The 23,286-nt window shown below is 46.5% G+C and overlaps 1 protein-coding gene across 1 annotated transcript; it reads left to right on the top strand.

Annotated features, from left to right (window-relative positions):
* The first annotated feature begins 181 nt into the window (after positions 1–181).
* GNG10 (G protein subunit gamma 10) lies at positions 182–21,028 on the top strand. Its single transcript, XM_048503497.1, has 3 exons — positions 182–405; positions 17,448–17,579; positions 20,001–21,028. Exons 1-2 carry the CDS (start codon positions 325–327, stop codon positions 17,571–17,573), a joined length of 207 nt encoding a protein of 68 aa, XP_048359454.1. The 5' UTR covers positions 182–324; the 3' UTR covers positions 17,574–17,579; positions 20,001–21,028.
* The last annotated feature ends 2,258 nt before the right edge of the window (positions 21,029–23,286 follow it).

Raw genomic sequence — 23,286 nt, 5'->3', positions numbered from 1 at the left:
AACCACCCAGAATTGAGAATCGAGGTTTTCTTTTAGGAAGACGCGGGTTGTAAAAACCATTTTCCCCGTGGAGGAAGGGGGGGGCAGGATGTGCCCCGAATTCAGACGCTTTCTTTGCACCACCCCCCAGTCTCTCCGTGCTTTGTTTTTGCCTTGCGCCCTGCTGCGCCGCTCCTGCCCCCTGGCACTTTGCTTCCCAGTCTGCCAGGCGGGCGGGGGCGAGGGGGAGCTTGGCCGCTGCCTCCTCCCCCTCGGAGCTCAACTCCTGCGCTTTGTGCGGAGTCTGCAGCCCGCCTGCCCGCCCAGTTCCCCACAGCGGCCAGCATGTCTTCCAACTCCAGCCTCAGCACCCTGCAGCGCCTGGTGGAGCAGCTCAAGCTGGAGGCCGGCGTGGAAAGGATCCGGGTAAGTGCGCTTGCAGACGGCTGCCCGGAGCGAGGCAGGCAGGGCTGCTCGCCCTCGGGAGGGACCCGCCGCCGCTCCCTTTTTTGCAAGAGACTCCCCCCGCCCCGCACAAAACGTTTGCAAGCCCCCGATCTGTCTTTAAGCAGAGCTGGGAGGAGGCAGAAAGTTCACACGTTCTCCTCTCCCGGGAATCTGGATCCGGGACGTCGCGGGTGGAAAAGGGCAACTCGCATTTGAGAATCGAGGTGTCGTTTTAGGAAGCTGCGTGTTCTCTCTCTCTCTCTCTCTCTCGTATCTTCGCTCACAAGCAGCCGCAGGCTCGCAAGCCCTTCCTATCCTATCCTTTCCAGCCCTTCCTGACCCGAGTCGCCCTCTGCGGGCCCAAGAGGACGCGTGACTGTTGCTCGGATCGGGCTCGACACGCGACGAAAACAGCAGCGTTACGTGTGTTGTTTCAGTCTGCTCCGGTTTCCCTCCCGCCTGCTCTTCCCTTTGCAGCTGGAGGCCGCCGCGTCGCTCCCTTGCTGGGTCTTTGTTCCTGCTGCTGAGACGCGTCTTTGTTCCCGAGCGTGTGTGGCGCCCCCTTGACTTGTGATGGGGGAAAAGGCCCTCCCTCTGCGTGGGCTTAGTGTAGGACGGTCCACTGGGAGCCGGACCCTTTACAATGCTCAGAGACCCCCCCTTTGGTTAGGCTCAAATTCTGTGATAGAATTGCAGAATAATAATAATAATAATAATAATAATAATAATAATAATAATAATAATAATAAACAACTACAAAGACTCTGGCACAAACCAGCAAAGGTGGTCCCAGTGGTGATCGGCACACTGGGTGCAGTGCCTAAAGATCTTGAACGGCACTTGAAAACAATTGGCGCTGACAAAATCACCATATGTCAGCTGCAAAAGGCCACCCTACTCGGCTCTGCACGCATTATTCGTCGATACATCACACAGTCCTAGATGCTTGGGAAGTATCCGACGTGTGATGTAATACAAAATCCAGCATATTGATCTTGTTTGCTGTGTATAACTGTTTTGTATAATAATAATAATAATAATAAAATACCTCTCTGCAAAGAGGGTGCTGAAACCGTGGAGCACATCATCTGTTGTTGTAAGAAAATAGCCTAAACCAGTGATGGCGAACCTTTTCGAGACCGAGTGCCCAAATTGCCACCCAAAACCCACTTATTTATTGCAAAGAGCCAACGCGGCAATTTAACCTGAATAACCCCCTCGAGCAGGGGCCAGCCTGCTGTAGCCCCCAGCAAGTCCCACATCTGCCACTCTGTGCCTCTCTAGCATCTCTGCCGCCTCCCCCCCTCCCCCCGGGGTAGCAGCCACCTGGAGCACAGGTACCAGGCCCACCAGCTGAGTCCTCTCTGCTCACTGAGGTGCATGCACATCAAGTCCAGTGGCCCAGGCCAGCCTAGATGTCTGTGGGGGGAGGGGTGATTTCAAGACAAACTCTGTGCGCGCGTGCCCACAGAGAGGGCTCTGAGTGCCACTTCTGGCACCCGTGCCATAGGTTCGCCATCACTGGCCTAAACTGACTACCTCGAATGTCACAATAGGCTAGCAGCAATGGTGCACTGGAACCTTTGCAAAAAGTACGGCCTGCCCTGTAGCAAGACCTGGTACGAGCACAAGCCAGAGAAGACCACAGAAAGTGAAGAAGCAAAAATACTCTGGGACTTTAGAAGACAGACAGGCACCTGGCACACAACACCCCGGACAGTGGTAGAGAAAAAAACATGTTTGGATCATAGATGTTGCTGTGCCAGTTGACAGCAGGGTAGAGGACAAAGAGCTGGAAAAGATCACAAAATACAAGGACCTACAAATTGAAGTTGAACGATTGTGGCAAAAAAGAACAACAGTAATCCCACTAGTAGTCCGGTGCTCACTAGGAGGGAGATACCAAGAAATCTTGAAAAAACATCTGGAAAGCCTAAACTTGGACAGAACATCAGTCCACACGCTGCAGAAAGCAGCACTTCTAGGAACTGCACATATTCTACGCAAATACCTCTAATATCCTAGGTCCTTGGGAAGGATTCGATATTCAGAGATGAATTCCAGACACTTGTGCTGTTGTTATGTGTATAATAATAATAATAATAATAATAATAATAATAATGAACACCACAATTTGAAAATCGAGATTCAGCAGTTATGACACAAACCAGCTGAAGTCTTCCCAGTAATAATATGCTGCCTGGAATTCAATGGCTGCCCATGATCATGCTTCTTGGGGTTTACTTAAAGTGATTGCAACTCCTTATAAACAGGCGAGTTTGTTGCAAATTGCAACTCGTTATAATTGTGCAACGAGTTCATTCAAGATGATTGCAACTCGTAAACCTGTGCCGGGTCGCTGGGGTGCCCACGTCTTTTCTTTAGAAACCACCCACCGCAGGGATGCATTGAGAATCGAGGTTTACAAAAACACCGGGGCGACACTTGAACCATCTGCAAAGTGGCAAAAATCAACATCAGTCAGGGCAGCCCCGCTGGGATCTTCACAAGTACTCCGCTGATACATTACAACATCCCAGGCCTCTGGGTGAGGCTCCAATTGTAATGAAAGGCCAACAACCAGCTAAAGAACTGGCAGCTATGATTAAACAATAATAAACAAAATTAAATAATAATAATTCAGTATTAGATGGTGCCCACTTCCCTCATTTGCGTCTTCCTTTTGAGGTTAAGTTTACATCCATGTAGCAAATTGGAGCTGAAAGCTTATTTAGACTAAAAATTGCCTCAGTAAAATACCGAGGGTTGGACGTAGCTGGAGTGAGTGTGTGCCAGTGCAACTATAGAGTTTGTACTCTTCCAAGCCCTTTAACTCAGAGGTGGGATCCAGCAGGTTCTCACCAGTTCCCGAGAGTGGGTTACTAATTATTTGTGTGTGCCGGGAGGGGGTTACTAATTGGGTCTGCTTTTCCGTGAGAAATTCCATTAGGTCCAAAAATCATAAAGTCCTGTTGTTTCCTATGTGGCTGGTTAGTGAAGGTAGAAAATGGGATCATTCTCCCTGTTGGGCTGTTTTAAAAACATGTTTTAGAAATATGGTAAAGTTCCTTGTTTAAGGAAAGTATCCTTCTTTTGATTTCTAGAAACAAAATTTAAAAGTATTTGAAGAGAAGTATTAGAGTAGTATTTGACAGGCAGTCAATTAGAGAAGTAGTTGTTTCTGTTGGCAGTAGACGATAGGACTTGCTAGAATGAGTTTAAATTATGGACAGAAAGATACCAGCTGGAAATTAGGAACTAGGAACTTTTTTTTTACAGTAAGAGTTTTTTACAGTAACAGAGAAATTATTAAAAAAGCCCATGCGGAATGCATTACGCCCCGTGGAGTGCTTCCGCCCCAGCCCCATTGGCGCTACGCCACTGTTTGAATCCCACCACCATGGGAACCTGTTACTAAAATTTTTGGATCCCACCACTGCTTTAACTGATTTAGAAGAACTCTTTTTAGGATTGCTAGTATATACTGGCTCCCTCTCAACTAGCTAAACCCTGCTTGGGGCGGCACAGTTGCATCGCAAATGGTTGTTTCAGAAAGGAAAGAGTTTTCCGCACTCTTCATAAGCCTGGGTGTTTTTTGGGGGTGGGGGGGGTGGGGAGGACATATTTCCTGCCATGATCACAAGTCCTGGTAAAGAGGACCTACCTTGAAAGTCTCCGCTCTCCTGCACACTCAGTGACTCCTAATAAAAGGTACTGGATAATGTTTGTTTTGGGAAAGTTAATTCAGGTAGAAGGATTTGGATAGTAATGGAATGGAAATAAATACTGTAGGTTTGCAGTGCAGTAGGGTGCCCCATTAAAGAAGGCATTTCTGTTTCCATATTCCCAATTCCCCAGCTGGCTTCTTTTTCAGTCCCTCCCTGCAACAACTCGGCCGTCACCCCACTGGACCCATGAAGCTCTCGTAGGTTTGGATAGCAGATGGGGATGTGATCGTGAAATGAGGCAGTTCCGTTTCAGGGGGAGGTGGAAGGATTATGGTCGTTAATGTTCTACCACATAAATCCATGCAAATCATGTCACAAGATTGCCTAAGCCAGTGAGGGCGAACCTTTTCGAGACCGAGTGCCCAAATTGCAACCCCAAACCCACTTATTTATCGCAAAGTGCCAACATGGCAATTTAACCTGAATACTGAGGTTTTAGTTTAGGAAAAAAACAGCTGACTCCGAGGAGTGCGTTACTCGGGAGTAAGCTTGGTGGTAGTCGGTGGCTTTGCTTTGAAGCAACCATGCAACTCTTCCAACGGGTGAATCATGACCCTAGGAGGGTTTACTCAGAAGCAAGCCCCATTGCCAGCAACCGAGCTTACTCCCAGGTAAAGATTGCGGTTTAGTTCTTTGTATGAAAATCAGTGGGGTTTAACAGCACTTAACAGGATTACCTATACTGCTTCCCTGAAACTAGGTCTTAGGTTTAATGCTAATAATTGAGCCCAGCGGCCCAGGCCAGCCTAGATGTGGGGGGGAGGGGGCTCTGCGCATGCCCACAGGGAGGGCTCTGAGTGCCACCTCTGGCACCCGTGCCATAGGTTCGCCACCACTGGTCTAAGCCCTCTGGTTTCAGAGAACTTTTAACAGAGGAGATCATATGAAGCCCTCTGTTTTCAACAGGAAGTGCTACGATTCATTCTACTTCCTCGTTCTGCTACCAGGTTGTGGGGTATTCTTCCATATTACATGATCACAGGAAGTCCATCAAAGCCAATATTGTGTACTTCAACTGGCGGTGGCTCTTCGGGTCTCAGGGAGAGGTCTTTCACATTGCCTGTTAATTTGATTCTTTTAACTGGAAATGCCAGGGAATAAACCTCCTGCCCAAGCAGCATCTCCATCATTGTGTCACACAGTGGTGGGATCCAAAAATTTTAGTAACAGGTTCCCATGGTGGTGGGATTCAACCTGTGGCGTAGCGCCAATGGGGATGGGCAGAACTGGAGCCTGAACACGGAGCGTGGGCCGAGGCATTCCGGGGCCAGGATCACTTGGGCTGGAAAGCTGGTCACTTGACGCAGGCGCAGGCTGCCACCCATGCCGGTGCACCTCCTGCTAGACTGCTTCAAGTTCTGCACGCTACTGCTGAGAGGAGGGGTGTAAGTAAGGCAAAAATCACATGGCAAAATCACCCATTAGTAACCCCCTCTCGGCACACACAAATAATTAGTAACCTACTCTCGGGAACCTGTGAGAACCTGCTGGATCCCACCTCTGGTGTCACACCTTCCCAATCTTGACCAGTGTCATCTCCTCAGATTGACGGGAACTCTTGCAAAGGTGTCTTCCAAGCCCTCCTTTCTGAGCTCCATGATGTCAAAATGGCCAGAATCACACTTCTAAAAGAGGAGCTCTACAACTGAGCCACGGGCCTTAGGTTGAACAGATGGCATCTGATTGCCAGTATCAACAGAGATGCTTACTTCATAAGCGCGGCTTATATTATATCTCCTTTTCCCAGCTTATGGCCAACACTGATGGCAAAGCCAGGTTGAAGATTTTGTTAAGAGAATAGAATAGAATACTTTATTTACGGTCAGTGACCAAAGATGATTTTGTTAGCGAGCTCAAAGGAAGAGGTCCAGACGGAAGCAGTTTGTAAAATATTCTAATTATTAAAATTTCACAGGATGTCGTAGAGCAGCAGTGGCGTGGGAGGTTAAGAGCTCGTGTATCTAATCTGGAGGAACCGGGTTTGATTCCCCGCTCTGCCACCTGAGCTGTGGAGGCTTATCTGGGGAATTCAGATTAGCCTGTGCACTCCCACACACGCCAGCTGGGTGACCTTGGGCTAGTCACAGCTTCTCGGAGCTCTCTCAGCCCCACCTACCTCACAGGGTGTTTGTTGTGAGGGAGATTGTAAGCCCCTTTGAGTCTCCTGCAGGAGAGAAAGGGGGGATATAAATCCAGACTCTTCTTCTTCTTTCTGACCTGCTGACAAGGATAAGAATTTCTGTAATCAGCGGGCTCTCAGAAAACACAACAGTATAACTTTTCCAAGGCCACCAGCTAAAGCCACTTCTTAGATTGAGAAAGAGATTGGATTCTGTATGCATTTCAGGAAGACCTGATTTCTCTGTCAGAATATATTGTACAAATAAAACAGGATGAGCAAAAGACCTGACTTTACAAAATTTACCGCTACATGTTTGGAAATAGACATTTGTCTGGTCATTTGTGGTGTGTAAAAGCTGGCTAGGTGGCTATGCAGGAAAATGTAGAATCCTGGTGAAAATTGTGTGTAGGGGTTAAGAGCGGTGGACTCTAATCTGGAGAACCAGGTTTGATTCCCCACTCCTCCACATGAGCGGCAGACTCTTATTTGATGAACTGGATTTGTTTCCTCGCTCCTACGCATAAAAAGTCTGCAGGTTGACTTTGACCCAGCCATAGTTCTCTCCGAACTCTCTCATCCCCACCTGCCTCACAAGGGCACCTTCTGCACACGCAATATAATGTGTTTTCAAACCACTTTCACAACTGTTTGCAAGTGGATTTTGCTATTCCGCACAGCTTCAAAGAGCACTGAAAGCAGTTTGAAAGTGCATTATTCTGCATGTGCGGAATGAGCCAAGGTGTCTGTTGTAGGGAGGGGAAGGGAAGGAGTTTGGGAGCCGCTTTGAGGCCAATTATACACTGCTTCTCTACCCCACAGCGTTTCCTTCGGGGCAGAGATTTCTGTACTGTTGCTTTCTGTGTTATGGTGCCGTAGATCCTGATTTTTTTCCCCTCGCTGCGGGGTTTCTGCTCTTTCCAGTCTTTCTCCTCCCACTCTTTGCGGACATTTCTGGGGAATCTATGGCTGGCTTTTGCGAAAAGCTCAAAAATATTGATATAGCACAGAAATATCGATATAAAAAAATTAAAGGGCATTAATGGGAGTTTGAAGGGAAGTGGGGCAGGCAAGCCACGCAGTGGGCAGGGGGGGATTTCCTTGCGTGTAAACAGAGAAACGTGAAGAGATGGCATGATGACCCCACTACACAGCAAAGAACCCTAAGAAAACACCCCATGCATAATGGACCCGACACTCTTTACAGAAGGGAAAGACAGGGCCTAAATCAGTGGTGGCGAACCTATGGCACGGGTGCCAGAGGTGGCACTCAGAGCCCTCTCTCTGGGCACGCGCAAACAGAGTCTACCCCACCCCCACATCTAGGCTGGCCTGTGCCACTGGGCTCGATTGTTAGCATTAAACCTAAGACCTAGTTTTGGGGAAGCAGTGTAGGTAACCCTGTTAAGTGCTGTTAAACCCCACTGATTTTCATGCGAAGAACTAAAGCACGATCCTTTACCTGGGAGTAAGCTTGGCTGCTGGCAATGGGGCTTGCTTCTGAGTAAACCCTCCTAGGGTCGTGATTCACCCATTGGAAGAGTTGCACGGTTGCCTCAAAGCAAAGCCACCGACTACCATCAAGCTTACTCCTGAGTAACGCACACCTCAGAGCCAACCATTTTTTCCTAAACTAAAACCTCAGTATTCAGGTTAAATTGCCTTGTTGGCACTTTGCGATAAATAAGTGGGTTTTGGGTTGCAATTTGGGCACTCGGTCTCAAAAAGGTTCGCCATCACTGACCTAAATCTTTTGCTTTGTTTAAGCCACTGATGCACTCCCAAAGGATGGGTGCATATGGACAGATGGACAAGTTTTGCACGTGTGGACTAGTAACGTTTGTAGACTCCTTGGTAAAGTAGCCTAGAAAAGTACTTGCTATGCTTGGAGGAAGTAATCATAGATTGAAATAAAGCACATTTCTGGAGCTTCATTCTTAATAAAAGCCCCTTGTATAATAGTAACGTTTTGCTTTTTATTCATTTTAAATGCTTTTATTGTATTTTTTCCATTTTATTACAAGAGAGAAAACAATGCATAGATTATGGAGCACGTCATTCCAGAACGTGACAGTGTTCTGAAAAGTTATTTCTTACAAAGCCATAACTAGGAAGTTGGTTTTAATGAAATCTCCTGCGCCATAAAATCATTTTTCTCATGTGCTGTAAAGTCCAATAAGAAAGGAATGATTTAAAAAGTTAATTACAAAATCTGTATCTTCCTGATTCTTTTAAAAAATCCTAACAAATTATAGACTGGCTCTGTTGGAATTCTTTTCCTATCATGTCTGCTGTGCTCCATAATAACATTGAACAGGGGTTTTATTTCAGCAGGAATGAGACAGGAATGTGTTATGACATAAGCTTTCGTGTGACGCAGCTGACAAAGTGGGCTCCTGCCCACAAAATGTATGCTTGAATACATTTTTGTTGGTCCCTCAGGTGCCATTGGGCTTCTGTTACTGCAGTAGACTAACACAGCTGCTCGTTTGGAATTATGCTCCACAAGTGTTTCTTTAAAAACTTTAATTTTACAACTCTAAATATATATTCAGAAACCCTTGGACCATCAACATCTTCAATGATACCATGATTATAACTATGGCCCATTGTGCATGGAATGCTTACCTCGAAAGTCTTAGCTGCACAGTGGGGCTGTAGTGTGGTCTCCTCGCATTTCTCTGTTTACACGTGAGGAGGCATTCAATGCCTGCCTGGCAGCTTACCGTGTTTCCCCGAATATAAGACAGTGTCTTATATTAATTTTTGCTCCCAAAGATGCGCTATGTCTTATTTTCAGGGGATGTCTTATTTTTCTGTGTTCTGTTCGTCGGGATTGCTTCCAAACAAAAACTTTGCTACGTCTTACTTTCGGGGGATGCCTTATATTTCGCACTTCAGCAAAACCTCTACTATGTCTTATTTTTAGGGGATGTCTTATATTCGGGGAAACAGGGTACTTGCTGAAATCTCAGAGGGCCTCTGCTCTTAACTCCATCCATTCCCTCTTAAAGGCACATATCTCATCACAGCTTACCGTGTTTCCCCGAATATAAGACAGTGTCTTATATTAATTTTTGCTTCCAAAGATGCGCTATGTCTTATTTTCAGGGGATGTCTTATTTTTCTGTGTTCTGTTCGTCGGGCATGCTTCCAAACAAAAACTTTGCAATGTCTTACTTTCGGGGGATGCCTTATATTTCGCACTTTAGCAAAACCTCTACTATGTCTTATTTTTAGGGGATGTCTTATATTCGGGGAAACAGGGTACTTGCTGAAATCTCAGAGGGCCTCTGCTCTTAACCCATCCATTCCCTCTTAAAGGCACAGATCTCATCACACCCAGTAGTTGCAAGATTAAAGGCTTTGTTAAAGCCCTTTAAATTGCAGTTACATTGATATTTTAGTCTCTTCCCCCAAATACCCCCCTCCAAAAAAAAAAAGAAAGAGGGAAAGCACACTGTGTTGAAGAAGGGGACCATGACCTCAAAATGATATCTCTCCCTCTGCCTATATCTCTCCCTCTGCCTACACACACTCACTGGTTTTCAAATGCAATTAAAAAAACCCAGCAATTTTGCAGTGAGTCTCTGTTTATATTAATATGTCAATATAATAAAAAATAAAAATTGAAGTAATAGCACATCTGGAAAGGGGAGAGGTGTGCACAGGAGTTCGAGGGAGTGGGAGGGGCTGGTGGTAGGTGGAGGGAAGATGTCCAGGATAAAGCTGTGCTCACTGGCAAATCTCCCCTGCTCTGGCAGCAAAGAAAATTAAAGTCGCACTTAAAGTGGTGTTGCTTGGTGTGGGGAGAATGGAAATCAAAAGCGGGGCTCTGGGAAATACAACCATACAAGAAATCTTCCTGCGATGGACATTTGTCTCTGCCGCACAGCAGACACCTGGGGCATAATAGGCCTATGAATCTGTTGCTGGGGTCAAATACCCTTGATAACAAAACTTCTAAAAAGTTCCCTTTTAGTCAAATAACAGAGTACCAAAACAAATTATTCCAAAGCGAGTTTCACTTATCTTCGGTTGCCCAGCCAAAAATCTCTTGCCCATTTGCCCCTCCTTTTTGGATGAACATACAGCCAGGGCCTGTTCAAAATGGGGCTATTATATTTTGGAATAATATCAAATATCCCACTATTTGGCAGAATACAGTTAGACAAATGAATCAGTTGGACCAATGCATCATTAAATTGCTATCTTCCTTCCTCTCTCTCTTTTATATGTGTGTGTGTTTATGTATATTTTACTAAAACTGAAAGATGCATTTTGAACAAATCAGGTAAAATGTTAAGACAGCATCAGAACAATAGCTTGTTCATGTCCAATGTGGCAGATCCAAAGTCCAACCACTCAGCCTGTGTTTCACTTCTGTTGACACATTTGTGTCAATTTGATGTGTTCAAATGCCATGAGCAATGTGCGTTTGGGTGACTTGCATCTCTCGCTCAGACATCACTGTGCCCAGGGGACGTTTGGATGCCACAGCACCGGACTGGCTGCCAATAAAACAAAGGAGAAGTTGGCGACTGCATTAAAAGTAGCCCTCTGGGAATGTACATTTAGTTACTGATTGTGGCACTCTCCCTGCTGGTATTTGTATAATGAGCTGGGAGAAGAATGCAGCTGTCTTATTATTATTAGACATTCTCATATTGTTCACTATCATGAATTGTTTGTTTGTGCACATTCATCTCTTCTTAATCCCCGAGTCTTCCCTTTTACTCAGAGGTGGGATCCAGCAGGTTCTCACAGGTTCCCGAGAGTAGGTTACTAATTATTTGTGTGTGCCGAGAGAGGGTTACTAATGGGTGATTTTGCCACGTGATTTTTGCCTTAGTTACGCCCCTCCTCTCAGCAGTAGCGCACAGAACTTGAAGCAGTCTAGCAGGAGGTGCACCGGCGTGCGAGGCAGCCTGCGTCTGCGTGCATTCGTTTCCCGCCCAAGGACCGGCACAGTGGCTGCGTCCTTGCCACAGCCCCGCCCATCAATGCCCTGCCCCCAGAATGCCCGGCCACTCCCCCGTGATGCCCTGCCCAGCCCCATTGGCGCTACGCCACTGTTTGAATCCCACCACCATGGGAACCTGTTACTAAAATTTTTGGATCCCACCACTGCTTTTACTCATGTTAAAACAATCAGTTGTGAACTTTATGGGGCTGTGGCTCCGTGGTAGGTCATGTGATCGGCACGAAGGCAATTCCAGGTTCAGCCCCAGGCTTCTCAGTTAAAAGGATCAGGTAAGAAGTGCTGTGAAATACCTCTGCCTGACACCCTGGAGAGATGGGCGGCCCCATCCAAACTGGAGACGGTGGGCTGCGGTGCTGATGTGGTGCGGCCCCGCCGCTCCCGAAGAGGCTTCTCGGCAGGATGGAGAGGCTCAAAAAGTGCAAAAGTCTTGCTGCCACCAAGAATCCTCTATGTCCAGTTGAAAGGCTCTGGTAGTAGGTGATGTGAAAGAGAGCCTAGAGAGTCACTGCTAGTCAGATTAGACCAGTGATGGCGAACCTATGGCACAGGTGCCAGAGGTGGCACTTGGAGCCCTCTCTGTGGGCACACAGAGATGCTAGAAAGGCACAGAACGGTGCGCGCAGGACTTGCTAGAGCAGGGGTAGGGAACGTTTAACACTCAAAGAGCCATTTGGACCCATTTTCCATGGGAAAAGAAAACATTTGGAGCTGCAAATAATTTTTGACATTTAAAATAAAGATAACAGTGTATATATTGGTTTTTTTTACCTTTTTCTCCGCTCATTCTGAGAAGCGCATGGATGCATCTGCCCTGCTGCCTGCAGGGTGGGCAAGGATGGGACCAGCGGCTCGGCCTTGCCGGCCGCTGGGAAAGCGCCCGCCCCGCTCCAACAGGGCAGGCGAGAGGGGAAGCCCGCAGCATGGCCCAGCCAGCCACGGGCAGTTGGTGCGCCCACCCTGCTGCCTGCAGGGCAGGCAAGGATGAGCCAGCGGCTCGGCTCGTGGAGTCGCAGTGCAAGGGCAGAAGAGCCGCATGCGGCTCTCGAGCCGCAGGTTCCCTACCCCTGTGCTAGAGGCTAGAGCAGGCTGGACCCTGCTCGAGCGGGTGAGGCGTAGGAAGAGGGAGCCAACTGTTTTTTTTCTAAACTAAAACCTCAGCATTTAGGTTAAATTGCCGGGTTGGCACTTTGCGATAAATAAGTGGGGTTTGGGTTGCAATTTGGGCACTCGGTCTTAAAAAGGTTCTCCATCACTGGATTAGACCATACTGAGCTTGATAGACCAGCGGTCTCCGTATAGGACACTGCATGTGTACAAGAAAGAAATGTATTGGTTGATGATCTCAAAGGATGTTGGTTTCAGGTAGGTTGACTCAGCCTTCCATCCTTCCAAGGTCGGTAAAATGAGTACCCAGCTTCCTGGGGATAAAGTGCAGACAACTGGGGAAGGCAATTGCAAGCCACCCTGTAAACATAGTCTGCCTAGTAAATGTTGTGATGTGATGTTACCCCATGAGTCAGTAAGGACCCAGTTCTTCCACAGGGCCTTTACTTTTACCCTAACCCAATAACAAACCAATCAGTCTCCAAGGCTTTGGCAAATTCCGCACGGGCCAAAAACAGCAGTGTGAAAATGGTGTAAAATGGTTTAAAATGGCGTAAAAGGGTTTACACCATTTTCACACCGCTGTTTTTGGCCCGTGCGGAATCTGCCATAGTTTTTAGTCTTGCGTTATAGGAGTATGTGTAATTCCAGAGGTGTTTGGATAGAAAGACCCCAGCCAAATATTCCCAGCCTGTGTGCTGAGATAACCAACATTCTCTATCACTACCTCTGCATTCTAAAAGGTTTTCCCCACTGCATGTTTTGATTCTGTAAATTCCTGTCAATCAAATGATGACTTTCCTGTTTTTCAGTCACAAACTTTGAGATTCTGATATGACACGCTCCTAGACAAGGAACAATTTGGAGGATGACGGGAATAAGATATATGCCGATTAAATTTGTGTCATGGTAGCTAATGAGACAGTGGAAGCAGAAGGGACATTTCTCTAGGGAAGGAGAGTGAAATATAAATAATACAGATGACTCTTGTTAATGGTTGTTATGCAAGACCACAGATGTGGTGATAACAGCAAGTTCTTCTCACAGCTCAGCCCAATTTAGCACAAAGGCAAATTTGCAATGAAATCTTGCAGATTTTTCAAGTTTTACTGCTTTGACCACATTTTCTCATGCAGAATCCATCTACTGTTTACTCCCCTTCCATAGCTTGTTTCCAGAATGCTGACTTTGCTTAGTATTAATTTAGTCTTATCTCCACCCAAAGTTCAACCGGCGTTTAGGCTATAAAGCCATAAAACAATTTGCTGCGTAAACCGATCATTCTCAGATCTTGCCTGAGCACAGTGAAAATGTGTCCAACTGTTACGACACACAACTTCAGTTTTTTAAATTAATTTGAATAGTGGCTCATGGTCAAGGGACTTTGGCAGCTACCAGTAGTCGTAAGTAGAGGTAACTCACGCTTGCCAGGTTAAAATGTCTGTCTTAGATCCTGGAGTCCTAATCTCCATTCTTTCATGGAAATTCACTGGGAAGCCTTGGACCGGTCTCACTCTTTGCCAGGGCTGGAGCGAGGGGGAACTGTGCCCGGGGCATGCATGCGCCCTGCGTCCCTGCCTTGCCCCCACCCCAGAACGCCCCCAGCATGCCCCCACACCAGCATGCGCCCGGTGCGTCGCACACCCCCTGCTCCCTTGGGACTACACCACTGCTCTCTGCCTAGTTAAAATGAAGGAGTGTAAAATCATGCAGGCTGCCGTAGCTCTCCATTTAAGGAGAAAAGCTGCATGGAAATATCTAAATAACTAACTATACCTCTTTGTCTGGCTGATACTTAGGAGACATGGTGTTAGATCTCACCACTTGAATCAATGAACAAATTCTGGATTGTTGATCAGTAGTGTTTATTGGAAGGCTACGAAGCACCCAGCTTGCAAGAAGCCAGCTCTGACAGACCTGGATTTTGCTCCCTTCTTTATTCAAAAATGATCCCCCCTACCATTTCCCCAAAGAATGTGAGAAAGAGTTATTTCGGCCCCTAGGTGCCCCAAGGCCAGTGACAGATAAAGATAAAGCCACCTGGACTCCTACCCCCACCCACGAGCCAGTGGAACCATCCCGTTTCCCGTGGGAACAGAAAGTGTCAGGGATAAGCCTAGTTATCTACAAAGCGTGTGAAACCGAAAGGACAGTTCATTTAGCAGGCTAAGCACATATATCTTGCAACAGTTACATTGTCAGGTATGCATTTCAATCACTCAGATACAATCAGGCTACATTGGTTGAGGAATGCACCTACAGCAACCAGATTCCATCCCTGATACATTCTAAGCACAGTTTCCAAGCCTATTGACTTCAGGGGACTTACAAAGCTCTTAACTCTGCTTAGGATTGCACCGTCAGTTGTGGAATTGCGCAGTTTGTCTTCCCAAGTCTCTCCTTGGGTAAATGAGATAGGGCGTAGGAAATGTACCTTTCCATCTTGGAAGAGAAAGGTTGTCGCCAGAGCTTCTGTTGTTGCACTGATGCTTTTAAAGACCTCTTTGATGTCCATCCGATCTGACTGTGCGTCAGATAACTAACAAAAACAGTTCGGCACATTGATCATTGACACATTACCCTGTGTAGTACATTTGTTAATCAAAATATGAAAGGCTGTTGCAAATGAAAGCAAACAATATTTGTTAGGTTGCATCCTGGTTCCCAAGTAGAATGAGTTTGCAGTGTTTGTTTAGTGCCTTATCCTATAATCACGTCTTCCATACTTTTCCCTTCTCCCCCTTAATGGCTGGAAAGGTTCTTTTAGGTCTCTCAGTTGGAAGCATTTTCACTTTAAGGGGCACTTTGCCACCAGTCCTGACAATATTTGCCTCCAAGGCTGACATTTTCAGGCCAGCGTTTTACTGTAGGGTATTGATGGCTGTTGTTCCAGCTTCAAAACCCATGGGGGAAAAGAAGAAATTCTTGACTGATGGGAATAAATTGACAGCTTAAAATCAGAGCAGTGGCAATGAGTATATAGATTTACAGTGCCTTTTATTATGAGGGAATGTTGGAAACATCCCAGGTCTGATAAAAATAGGTTGAAAACCAATTATATTCTCCACATAGGGGGAGTTGTGTAAAATGAGGGCATTGATGTAAATTATCAGGCCATACTTCTCATTCGATACTATAGTGATAACTAGAAAGATGTCACCAAATAGTGGTAATAATGTTTGGAAGCATGGCCATAAAGTCAGGCCATAGCAAATGGTACTGGTGACACCTATCTCCATGCTGTTTCCCCAATCAAAACAGTCCCCGGCTTTTAGAAGGAAAGCAGGTACCTCTCTTCCTTCCCCCTCAGGGAGACTGACATTCCCATCATGCTGGAAGGTTTTCTGGATATGTGAGAAGTTCAGGTAGGACACAACCAACCGTCCATTCAGTGTCCTGTTTGACTCTTGCATCGGTGCATAGATCCTGAGTCTCCTTCTTTGGAAGTTTTGAAACATGGGCTCATTCCGCACATGCAGAATAATGCACTTTCAAACTGCTTTCAGTGCTCTTTGAAGCTGTGCGGAATAGCAAAATCCACTTGCAAACAGTTGTGAAAGCGGTTTGAAAACGCATTATTTTACATGTGCGGAAGGGGCCAGAGGCTGGATAATCGTAAGTCAGGAGTGCTTTGATTGTGTGTTCCTGCACGGCAAGGGGTTGGACTTGATGGCCCTTGTAGTCTCCTCCAACTCTATCATTCTATAGAGATCTGTCCACCTATATCTCCCAAGCACTTTGAATGTTAAAATTTTGCAGCAGTGTATGAACAATTCCTAATCATTTAATACAGTGGTTCTCAACCTTCCTAATGTCGCAACCCTTTAATACAGTTCCTCATGTTGTGGTGACCCCCAACCCTAACATTTATCCATTTTACAGATGGAGAACACTGATGCAGAGAGTCTTAGGCGACCCCTGTGAAAGGGTCGTTCGACCCCCCCAAAGGGGTCCCGACCCCCAGGTTGAGAACCTCTGGTTTAATATTTTACATCCCTACCTTCAATTTTTATCTTGCCACTTGCCACTTTTATGCCACTTTTATGGCTAAATTGCACTAAATTGCACAAAAGGGGCTGATCAGGGACTCCCACGGCTGTGCACAGTTTGACTATGGGGTTGGGACCCTTCATTTTCTTTTCTCCTGCCACTGGTATTAGTAGCCACTGCCATATTATCTGTTCGGACATGCATGTAGTACTGTGAAAACCAAAGTGAGTCAGAGAGTCATAATAAATGCTGCTTCCATGCTGAGAGTTACAGGATGGTTCTGATATGGCATTTTATGATGGTTTCTACCAGGAGAGCCACATGGTGTAGTGCAGTGATGGCGAACCTTTTCAAGGCCGAGTGCCCGAATTGCAACCCAAAAACCACTTATTTATTGCAAAGTGCCAACACGGCAATTTAACCTGAATACTGAGGTTTCAGTTTAGAAAAAACGGTTGGCTCCAAGGCGTGTTTTACTTGGAAGTAAGCTTGGTGGTAGTTGGTGGCTTTGCTTTGAAACAACCGTGCAACTCTTCCAAATGGTGAATCACGACCCTAGGAGGGTTTACTCAGAAGCAAGCCCTATTGACGAGCTTACTCCCAGGTAAAGGATCGCGCTTTAGTTCTTTGCATGAAAATCAGTGGGGTTTAACAGCGCTTAACAGGGTTACCTAAACTGCTTCCCCAAAATTAGGTCTTAGGTTTAATGCTAATAATCGAGCCCAGCGGCCCAGGCCAGCCTAGATGTGTGTGTGTGGGGGGGACTCTGTTTATGAGTTGGCTCTGAGTGCCAACTCTGGCACCTGTGCCATAGATTCGCCAACACTGGTGTAGTGGCTAAGAGCAATGGACTATAACCTGGAGAACGTCTTTTCCACATGAAGCCTGTTGGGTGTCCTTGGACCAATCACAGTTCTCTTGGCACTCTCTCAGTCCACACAGAGGCAGGCAATGGCAAACTACCTCCAAACGTCTCTTGCCTGAAAAACCCTACAGGGTCGCCATAAGTCAGCTGTGACTCGACAACACTTTCACCACCAACAACTCAGATACCTCATCTGTCATTTCTATGTTGTGTGTTCTTTCCACAATTCAGGTCTCTCAAGCCGCTGCGGAGCTTCAGCAATACTGCATGCAGAATGCCTGCAAAGACGCGTTGCTGGTTGGAGTGCCTGCAGGAAGCAATCCATTCCGGGAGCCCAGGTCCTGTGCATTGCTCTGAAGACAGGTAGGAACCTCGTGGAAGGGTTCTTCTTGCAGTTCTCTTAACAGTATAGCCAGGATTTGTCAGGCAGACTAGAAACAGACTTGGTTCTTTAGGATTATAGTCGGGAGAATAAGTGGGGGGCGGGGTGGGGGGAGATTTAGCCCTCTGATGCTCCGGGGTACTTTTTCCTAAATAGGTCAATAGTTGTGATTAACATCTGTTTGGATGTGTCAAGTTGTTCGCAGTGCAATTGCTGTTAACAGCAAAGCCTGCTCTCTACCTTACGATTGTGCGGAACGAACCTCATTGCTGGGTTTCCGCAGGGGGACACAATCTGTATTTGTACGCACAGAAGCCCTGTTCACAAGTTGTGGTGAACATGTTCATCCAGAAGTGTATGGAGGGAAAATGGCACCTGGAGACAACTTGGTCTTCAGGTTCAGTTCAGAGACCTTTATTAGGCATCAGAACTCGGTCTTCAGGTGTCCCCCCGGGCACTCAAGGGTGGGGCTCAGGGGGCGTGGCCCTGCCCTGACGTCCTGCCCCCCACCGGGCTCTCTGCAGCACAGCTGCTGCTCTCCCCAGAGCCTAGGGAGAGCAGTTGCCGGCCCCCAGCAATGTGCTTTTAAGAGCATGAAGGCTTGGGGTGGGGCCACGCCCCCAAGGCCCGCCCCCTGCCATCCGTGCTTTTAAGAACACATTGCTGGAGGCCTGGCAACTGTTCTTCCCAGGCTCTGGGGAGAGCAGCAGCTGGGTTACAGGGAGCCGGGGGGAGGGGCAGTGGGGCGGTGGTTGGGGGCGGAGGAGGGAAAGGGCGGGGGGCAAGCAGAGCTCCCCCACACATCTCTGGAGGTCAATTCCTGCAGAAACTGACCTGCAGGGAGCCCAGGAGGGGGGGGTGCCGTCTGTGGGCACACACCTTTGGTCTCGTGGGTGGGCCCTCTGGCGCCCCCCATGTGACTGAAGGGTGTGCACCCGGGGACATGTCCCTGGGTCGGTACGCCTCTATGTTCATCTTGCATGGATATGGATACGTACATCTGTTTGTAAGAAAGAGCGAACTGGTGTTCACTGTACAAGTGGCCAGTACCTGGATAAACGTGCAGTTTCAGTCAGATGTTCAGCTGTATCTATGTTGACATGAGAACTACTCAAAACATGTCTCAGGAAAAATCAAGTGTACACTGTTCATAGATTGTACACGCTGCATTTTTGGTGAACAGGGCTAGAGATACACTGCATCTCCTTTGTGACAGCGGCTTGAGTCCTGGGGAACTCTGACGGAAGGTGAACTGAAGTTTCCACATTTCCCGCAATCCCTTTTGGTTCCTGGAAAGGTTAGGTCTGGGGGCATGAGATCTGCATGGATGAACAGTAAGGCAGACTGGAGATTTGCACTGGAGAGTGGGTGAAGTCATCAGAACTCGGTCTTCAGGTGTCCCCCCCGGCACTCAAGGGTGGGGCTCAGGGGGCAGGTTCGCCCTTTTCCCTTCCTTGACTACTGCACTCCTATCCATTCAGGACCCATGAATGTAGGCACAATATTTTCCAGGGGTCAAAAGAGACTATGGGAATGGGGGTGGGGTAAGGTGGGAGGATTCGTTGTTCTAGTGCCGTGGTGGCGAACCTTTGGCACTCCAGATGTTATGGACTACAATTCCCATCAGCCCCTGCCAGCAATTGGCCGTGCTGGCAGGGGCTGATGGGAATTGTAGTCCATAACATCTGGAGCGCCAAAGGTTCGCCACCACCGTTCTAGTGGCACATTGTACAATGCAAGCCAGGTATTTAACTACTGCAAGAGCAATTAGGGCGCTTATTAACTGGTGAACAGACAGGGAAATACCAAGTCCAAAGGTGGAAGCCTTCAGACTAGTTAAGAATAGGCTCTTGGCTCTTGATTTTCATAATTTGGCTCGTGCTGCCAAGACAACCTGTTCTCCGACTACATTATTAATCCCATGCGAGCGTGGAATTATGGCAGCATATCTTCGTCTGCGGATTAATCCCACCCAGAGGAGAGCCTTGGCTACTGCAAGATGTAATGTGCTGCCATCAGCTCTGCTGGAGGGAAGATTTAAGAATATGGAACGTTCTAAAAGAGTTTGTTCATGTGATATGACTACGGTTGAAACACTTGACCATTCTTTGTTTCTGTGCCCTAAATACAATAAGATACGCATGAAATACATGAATTCCATTTTCTTGCAATGTTCTCAGTGGCATGAGTGTTATAAGATACCCAATCTCCTGAACAGCTCTGATGTGCTCTTTTGTGAAACTGTTGCAAATTTGATACTGGAAATTAGTAATTTTAACTGTATTTCTTAACCTTGTTTTGTTTTAAAATTTTGTCCTGTTTTATATGCCAATAAAGGCTTGTGTTGTGTTGTGTTGTGGGAAATACCAAGTTTTAATAACCTTTTTCTCCCCTTGTTGCAGGCGAGGCTAACTTCTCTTCAAGCATGGGAGGACTCCCAGCCTTTTTCCAACGGATATTTCTCTCTTGCCATGCCCTTATTTTCGTGTAACCCAAATGGGATCTTTAGATATTTCTTAGTATGATTCATCAGTCTTAGTAACTGACATTTTGCTAATAACGCTATAAAGCATTTTGCAAGGAAAATGCTTTGCTTTTGTAACGGACTCCGTTTTCTTTCTACACGTTTCTCTGAGATGTTTACATTTTAGAAAAAAAAAGTGATTGGGAAATCAAAATGACTTGCTCTTTTGTTGTGCCTGAGTGAGATGTACTGTAGTTATCTTCCTGGTTTGTGTTTTCTAAATAAGGACGCCCGCCGTGGTCATGATCCAGCTAAAGTGAAGGCTGCCAATCCACACAAATTTACTTAGGAGTAAGCCCCACAGAACTAAGCAGGAGTTGTTTCTGAATAAAATGACTAAGATTGGGCTGCACATCCAATTGATTTCAACAGGAAATCCTGAAGCATATTTGTAACTCTTTTAAAAATAAATCAAGTGTTTGATTTAAAAGTGCTAAATTTTAGCTAGACTATGCCCAGTATTTGTAAGACGATAGTGCCCATCTATTTCACATGGAGAACAGTTTTTTAAAAAAAAATAACATTATAAGGTTTTACTATTCTTGAAATCTGTGGGTGATACTGTATGTCTGTAATACAAGTTTTCCACAGAAGCCCCAATGTGTTTTTATTTTTTATTATGATTGGACCGAAACCTGGTTTTAAAGAGTTTAAGGTGTGTTTCGGTAAATCAACACTACTCAAAACAAATGTAAGCAGTTCCTACAGTAGATTTTTCAAGGAGTAAAACGTTCTTGGAACTTCTAGAAACCTTTTTGGGTGGGTGCCTTTTGTTCTTTTGTTCTTTTTTCTTTTACCAAGCACTTTTACACAAACACTGTTTACTTTGGAAAATGTTTTGTTTACACACCATTGTTGGTATTAATATATTAGAGGCTTAAACAACATTAAAAATATCTTCCCTAATCACTTGGTGGATGTTATTTATTGTATCACAAAGGAAGCCGTGGCGTAGGAGGTTAAGAGCTCGTGTATCTAATCTGGAGGAACTGGGTTTGATTCCCAGCTCTGCTGTCTGAGCTGTGGAGGCTTATCTGGGGAATTCAGATTAGCCTGTACACTCCCACACACGCCAGCTGGGTGACCTTGGGCTAGTCACAGCTTCTCTGAGCTCTCTCAGCCCCACCTACCTCACAGGGTGTTTGTTGTGAGGGGGGAAGGGCAAGGAAATTGTAAGCCCCTTTGAGTCTCCTACAGGAGAGAAAGGGGGGATATAAATCCAAACTCTTCTTCTCTTCTTCCATCCAGTGGTGGGATCCAAAATTTTTAATAACAGGTTCCGATGGTGGTGGGATTCAAACAGTGGTGCCGCCGCACACACGCACCTCCAGTCCCTATTGGGCAGGGAGGTTGCTTTAGTAACCCCTTCTCGGCACTCAGAAAAAATTAGTAACCACTTCTAGAGAAGTGGTGAGAACTGGTTGGATCCCACCTCTGGTTCCATCCCTGGAATGCATGGAATTTGCATTTTTCTCAGCTTGGTGTACACTAAGTTGATGTTTTCACTGAATTATCAACCACAACCCCAAGATTAGCCACTGCCAATTCAGACCCCATTAGTGTAGGTAAGGTTAAATTCTTTGACCTATCAAACATCAATTCACACTTTCCACTGCAATTCTGTTGACCATCTGTTTTGGAGCTCCTTGCAGTTCACTTGGGTTACCCTATTTACTGCCATTTGAATCCGTTGATTTCAGTGGACTGAGACTGGAATAGTGAGGTTTGCCAACAGGACTGGAGGACATGTCATATCCAGTGGTGGAATTCAGCAGGTTCAGCAGAACCGGTTGTTAAAATGGCGCTTGTAAACAACCAGTTGTTAAATTATTTGAATCCCACCACTGGTCATATCCCTTTAATAGCAGCTTGATTAGTGAAAATGGGCAGTTGAAGCTTTTCATGACATGGAAGTAAATAGTATCACCTGGTATGTAGCATCCCATTAAGTCTCTCCAGGACATTTCTGTCCAGGCCTATTGGCCACCCTAGGAGAAACTGCATAGGATTGCACTGTTACATTGCTATTATAAGAATACCTTCCTGGGAATATTCCATATTTAAGAACCTAAGAAAAGCCCTGCTGGATCAGACCAATTGGCCATGCTGGCAGGGGCTGATGGGAATTGTAGTCCATAACATCTGGAGTGCCAAAGGTTCACCACCACTGTACTAGAATCTCTGGTGGCTGACTGAAACTAATCATGGACCAATTACTAGTATTGTGGGAACATCCATAACATCTCTTCGGCAGCGCAATCCAGAGCCCTTGGTGGGCAGGGACTGTGTCACTGCGACGCAGTGACGCTGCCTGCAAGAGGCCTTTTCGGTGGTGCAGGAAGGCAACAAAATTAAAGAAACCTTCCCACATTGCCGAAAAGCCCTGCGTAGGACTCAATGAACTTATGCCATTCCAAGACACTGGTGTTCCATGAGGCAAAGCCAGGGCGTAAGCTGACTAATATTATCTCCATCTCCAGCCATGCCTCTGGAATGCCCCCACTATACTGGTGGAGCTGGCAGGAGTGCCATGTCTATCGTGGAGGACCATGGCGGCTGCCCACCGGCAGATTTGTTCCTCTGCCAAGGTACAGAGAATCCACTCTAATGCCGGCTGCCTACAGAATCTACCATAATGGTGGACAGGGTGAGGGTGGGCGGGACAACGACAGAACGCCTCCTGTTTGCCGTAGTTCGCAGAGGCAAAACTGGGTTAAAGGGAAAAAGTTGTTAAGTGACTTTCCTTTAACCTGGGTTTAGCAAAATAAAATGGGTTAGAAGCAGAGGCGTAGCAAGGGGGGAAAGCACTCGGTGCACCAGTGCGTCCTCTGCCCCCATCCCACCCCGGAACGTCCCCATCCCGCCATGCCCCTGGAACGCCCTCGTCGCACCCCCCTGCCCCCATAGAGCTTTGCCTCTGGTTAGAAGTGTTTGCGGGGTGAGTTCTGTGGGAACTTCCCCCCCATAATTTTTTTTCATACCATTAACCTGTCATATTTTCCTGTGTGGAACCACCCTATGTGTGGCCGTTAGAGCATAAATAGAGTTCTGAAAGCTGGTCTCATTGTTGGGGTTATATTATTATTTCCCATGGTGGGCTGATGCAAGAGTCAGCAAGATGTACCGTAACCCTTTTATTTGGTACAAGTCTTAAATGGTGAGTC

Source organism: Sphaerodactylus townsendi, linkage group LG07 (genome assembly GCF_021028975.2).
Source record: "Sphaerodactylus townsendi isolate TG3544 linkage group LG07, MPM_Stown_v2.3, whole genome shotgun sequence".
NCBI classification, from domain to species: Eukaryota; Metazoa; Chordata; class Lepidosauria; order Squamata; family Sphaerodactylidae; genus Sphaerodactylus; species Sphaerodactylus townsendi.
This window is presented reverse-complemented; position numbering and strand designations above follow the sequence as displayed.

Coding starts and splice junctions, on each gene's coding strand:
- GNG10 (XM_048503497.1), top strand. CDS start 325: ATGTCTTCCAACTCCAGCCTCAGCACCCTGCAGCGCCTGGTGGAGCAG. Junction 406..17,447: donor CCGGCGTGGAAAGGATCCGG/GTAAGTGCGCTT, acceptor TCCACAATTCAG/GTCTCTCAAGCCGCTGCGGA.